The sequence below is a fragment of the Fomitiporia mediterranea genome, assembly GCF_000271605.1.
Source record: "Fomitiporia mediterranea MF3/22 unplaced genomic scaffold FOMMEscaffold_22, whole genome shotgun sequence".
NCBI classification, from domain to species: Eukaryota; Fungi; Basidiomycota; class Agaricomycetes; order Hymenochaetales; family Hymenochaetaceae; genus Fomitiporia; species Fomitiporia mediterranea.
Window position 1 is genome coordinate 132,764 of NW_006760407.1, and position 4,625 is coordinate 137,388.

At 36.8% G+C, this 4,625-nt stretch overlaps 1 protein-coding gene across 1 annotated transcript; it reads right to left on the bottom strand.

Annotated features, from left to right (window-relative positions):
- Positions 1-2,154: 2,154 nt before the first annotated feature.
- FOMMEDRAFT_98517 (uncharacterized protein) lies at positions 2,155-2,943 on the bottom strand (the record flags this gene model as incomplete). The annotated part of the gene is made up of 2 exons (XM_007272072.1): positions 2,155-2,616; positions 2,686-2,943. Coding segments are annotated over 2 exons (720 nt in total), but the record flags the coding sequence as incomplete, so codon positions are not given.
- Between the last annotated feature and the right edge of the window lie 1,682 nt (positions 2,944-4,625).

Here is a 4,625-nt window from a genome sequence, read left to right on the forward strand (position 1 = left end):
GAATACAATCTATTACAAGTATTATACTAACTTTGTATGATAGTCTAAAGTATTATGCTTGCATTACATTTTAATTATAATTTCAAAGAAAGAATTATATTTATAATATAATAATGTAACAATAACTATTGTTACCTTATAATTTATGTAAAAGGTATATCAATGTATATAATACTATGAGAACACTTTTTGCACTATTGTTATCTTAATACAAGTATAATATAAGTATATAATAGTATGAGAACACTTGTTGTATTCTTATTATCTCAATAAAAGCATAATCTAAGTATATAATATGTAAAAAGCAAGTACAAAGCAAAATCAAAACAATTACAAGATCTTTTTAATTAGAAATCTTTTAGCTGTCTTGTAACCAATAGTTGCCCCCTTGAAATTGAATTCCTTAAGATAATATTAGTAAAGAAAGACAAGACAAAGGTAAAAAAAACTCACATTATTAACAAAAGGCAGGTGTATAGATCCTACCAATTTCTTCTTCCCAAAACACCTTATTAAAAGGTGTAGGGTATTGTCATTACCTGACTCATGAATACCACCCCTAATAATAATAATAATAATGTTAGTAGTAGAAAAAAGTAAAAAATATAAGAACTTACATGATTTTAGCCATTTTAATATGGCTATAACAATCTGGGAGTGCTTCCCTAAGCACTCCCAGAATTTTATCAGTGCCAGCCTTACAGGATGCACGTTTTGTGTCCTTCGTTTTGTACATGTCTGGATTGGCCCAAAAAACAGAGGGGGGACAGGTGTGGAGAGTGCTGTGTAAGATAAGAAGTAAGTCTGGAGATTTCAGGTCAAATGCAAGTGAGGGAAGGGACTTACCAAAGGTAATTGTGAATGTAAGTTGTTGGGAGCATGTGTGTGCAACTGTGAAGCAAAAGGAATGCAAGCATGTTATCAAAGTCAATGTTGAGCAGATTATTAGCAGGGGATTGAGAGTTGTTACTGCTCGTTACAGAGCCAAGTCCGAGTGAAAGTGTGTCTGGAGAGTACTGTATGAGGCTGTAGATAGTACTCAGCAAGTTTATCAAAGTCAACATTGAGCAAATTATTGACAGGGGATTGAGAGTCATTACTGCTTGTTGTAGAGCCAAGCCTGAGTGAAAGTGTGTCTGGAGAGTGCTGTAAGAGACAATGAAGCAAGCAAGATAACAAAGTAAGAGATACAAGCAGTGTGAACAGCCAGAAGACCTTGATGAAGCTGTTGAGTTATACTGTACTGCTTGCAAACTTCAACCCAATGGCCATCCTTATTGTTCCAAGTCTCTAAACAACCTTGCAAATTCTGTATATGCTTGAATCAGGCAGCAGTAGTGTATTGAAGATTACCAACAGACATATGATGCAGTAAATAGATCATAGTGACAGTAATGAAAGAATCTGTAAAAACAGTAGCAACACATGTAGCACTCTCTATTCTACAAACTGTGAGAAACTGTGTGATAGTAGTGAAGGCATGGATTGCTTCAAAGAACACTACAGTTAGTGTAAACTGAGCCAAGATGGAGGCATAGATGGTACCTGTTAAAAGGAGATTCTTTCTGCTCACTACAAAAGTTGGTAAGATGGTCAGAGGGAATCAGCCTAGTGGAATACTCACAGTACCATATTCAATTAGCAAAAACAGTCATACAGATGATCAACAGATTGTCATTTACTGTGCATGACCACAAAATTACCTTACATGTAAATGGTACATCTAATATTCACTACAGGTCTGCATAACTGTCTGATTTGCCTTCCTCATTGTTCTGTTCTTTACTTTCAAGACCCTCATCATTACTATTAGTATCCTCCTCCTCTTCTAATACTTCACCATCCATCTCATTGTTGTTTCATTCTTGTAGTGTGTCATGTAGTAGGTAGCTATTTAAATGCTACATACTTTTGTGTCCAATTCCTCCACCTTGATAGTGTATGAACATGTCCCTATCAATGAATCTGTAGTAAATTGGACCAAAAATGACTCAGCATTAATATGTTCCAAATTTGAAAGCCTTAACAACATGCTTACACGTTTACAAAGTAAAATTTGTAATCTTTGTTCTTATCTTTGGGTCAGCAAGTAAGGGATGGAGGTAAGAGTGTCTGGACAGTACCCTTAGAGAATTGCAGGATTAGATGAGCACCTCAAAGAATAAGGTCTGGATCAATGAATCCAAAGGCACTAGGATCTGTATGACAATAGAATTGCAATTGAGGGAGTCGTCTCTCAACAAATGAGCCATTCTCAATGACTTTCATCCAGCAAACCCAAGCAAAATTGAGCCAATTAAAGTTTTGGAAGTTAGGGTCAGCCCCTGGACCTATATAGCTGACCTCTGTATGAAAAAGTCTGATTATTCGAGTGTAAATGTAGGGATGTTTGGTGTTATCCAATAGTAACATGATATTAGCATGTGTCTGTGGATTGAGTGAATCTTGGGCTCTCCTAATGTTGTAGGTTGTGTAATTGATGTATAGTACCTTGAGACAGAAAAGCTTGTCATTTTTTATACAGAGGCTGTATAGCTTGTCTGTGGTGAAGGCCTTGTCTTCCTGTCTTGAGAGAATGTGTCCAAGCAGGTGCTTGCAAAGACTCGGCAGGAAATTCTAGCAAGTGTGTAATGCATCAGTACTTGTATATGTGAAATAGAAAGAGGAGACTGATAATGTACTCACCTGTAAAGCTGGGTCGGAATCATTATCTGAAAGCCACTGATAAAGATGGATCGAGTCCTTCTTCAACATTGCTATGTTATAATGGGCCTCAAGGTCCTTCAGCTTGACAGGATCCCTAGATCCTTCATTGAGACTAATACAAGAATGAATCTCACATATCTTGTGAGACCTACCCTCCAGTTGCAATACTGCCTTTGTAGTGTCTTGCTTGTTTGTCCTAGCATACATACACTTGAGTCTCCTGTGCTGAGACTCTCCCTGTAAGGATACACAATTGAGATAAGTATGGAGAGTGTCTTGTAAAGTATATACTTACTATTTGTGTGTTGTATGAATCAGTTGTGCTGAATCAATGAATAGCAGAAGCATATCCACCAAGAGTATAAAATTTTAGTGTATTGATATTGAGTGTTTTCTTTTTTGCACCAACTTTTACCTTTTTTTCATCCAGTTGTTTTCCCTTGCCCTTATCCAGTCGAGCTTGACAGTGACCTTGAGTAGCAATCTCTTTCAGTAGTTTGTTTGTATTGTAGGCTGTACATACTGTCTTCTTGAAGCATTGTACCTAGTATCCCAGCAATGTTGTTGTCTCCTCAAGAAGCCAGACTGTTGTCTCTGTATGAATACAAAGCTTTGTAAGCACATGCTAGGTTGCTAAGACAAATAAAAGATTAAGGACCACTTTATCATATTTCTTCAGCAGTAAACCATTGAAGGCTGGTATTGTGTACTAGATAATACACATCCTATTGAAGTGCATATATATATATTAATAGTCAAGAGTAAGGCACTTGCCTGTAGAATATCTTTAAAGTCTCTAGCAGCAAATTGTTTCATTGTAGACATATTTCCAGAGAATTGTTAGATTGTATCCATTCTGAAAGTAGGAATACAGTGATACCTATAAAATGACAAATATATTTCATTAGACAACAGTAAGACAATTGATAAGATTGTAGCATTTTGTAATAAATTGTAGAAAGATGGAGGAGTGGATGGGTAGGTGCTTACCTCCTATTAAGTGTAAGTATACTCTCCCCTCCCTGCACAAAAAGAATGTACAAGAGGTGAGTAAATATTGATTTCCAGACCCCTAGTTCAAATTCGTACATAGGGTCCAGGACAAACAAGTCGAAAAAGTTGAATCTGTGCTCACAAAGTACAGAAAAAGTGTTCTAACAAAATAATATTATGTACTAATAAAGAACATTGCCTGGATAGCAAAAGTTCATGTACATTAATTGGTATGAGGGACCTGTCATTAAGGAGATTTTTAATCCACAAGGACTCAACTGGTCTGCCTGACTCAAAAATCCACTACTGTGCCCTGGAAATCTTATCTTGTCTTACAGTATTGTCCTTACACTTGTGAGTTTGTCTTTGTTGGTCAGCACTAGTACCAAGCAAGTAATTGTACTTGGTAGGTGTGATGTCTGTAGGGCTCAAGAATTCCCCTAAAACGTGTAAGGTGGTAATGAGCATCCTAGAACAATGTTCAGTTATCCTTGTGTAAACTAAGGTGAAGATGCTAGAGTATAGAGACAAGAATACAACAAGAGACACCTGCCTTTCAGGATAGTCAGCTGAGTAAATAGAGAATCTTGGGAAGAGCCAACATAATTTACCATCAGAGTAGTCAAATAGGATGCCTGAGTTGTATACCTTAAGAATTTCGGGCTGTAGGAGGATGTGAGACAGGACAGCCTGAAATAATTCATGCTTCAAGTGAGTGAGCAGTTCAGTCAAGGTAGAACGTCTGTAGGCCTGGTTATATGTGTCCTGGACTAATGTAGGGAGCTGAATTATTGTAAATACAGTTCAGACACTTTTGCATTACAAACCATACTGAATAGAAAACTGAAAATACACTCACTGATAGAATATATACTAGATGATAGCAGCTTGACTCAGTAGTCTTGTTGTGTATGTACTTGGACTGC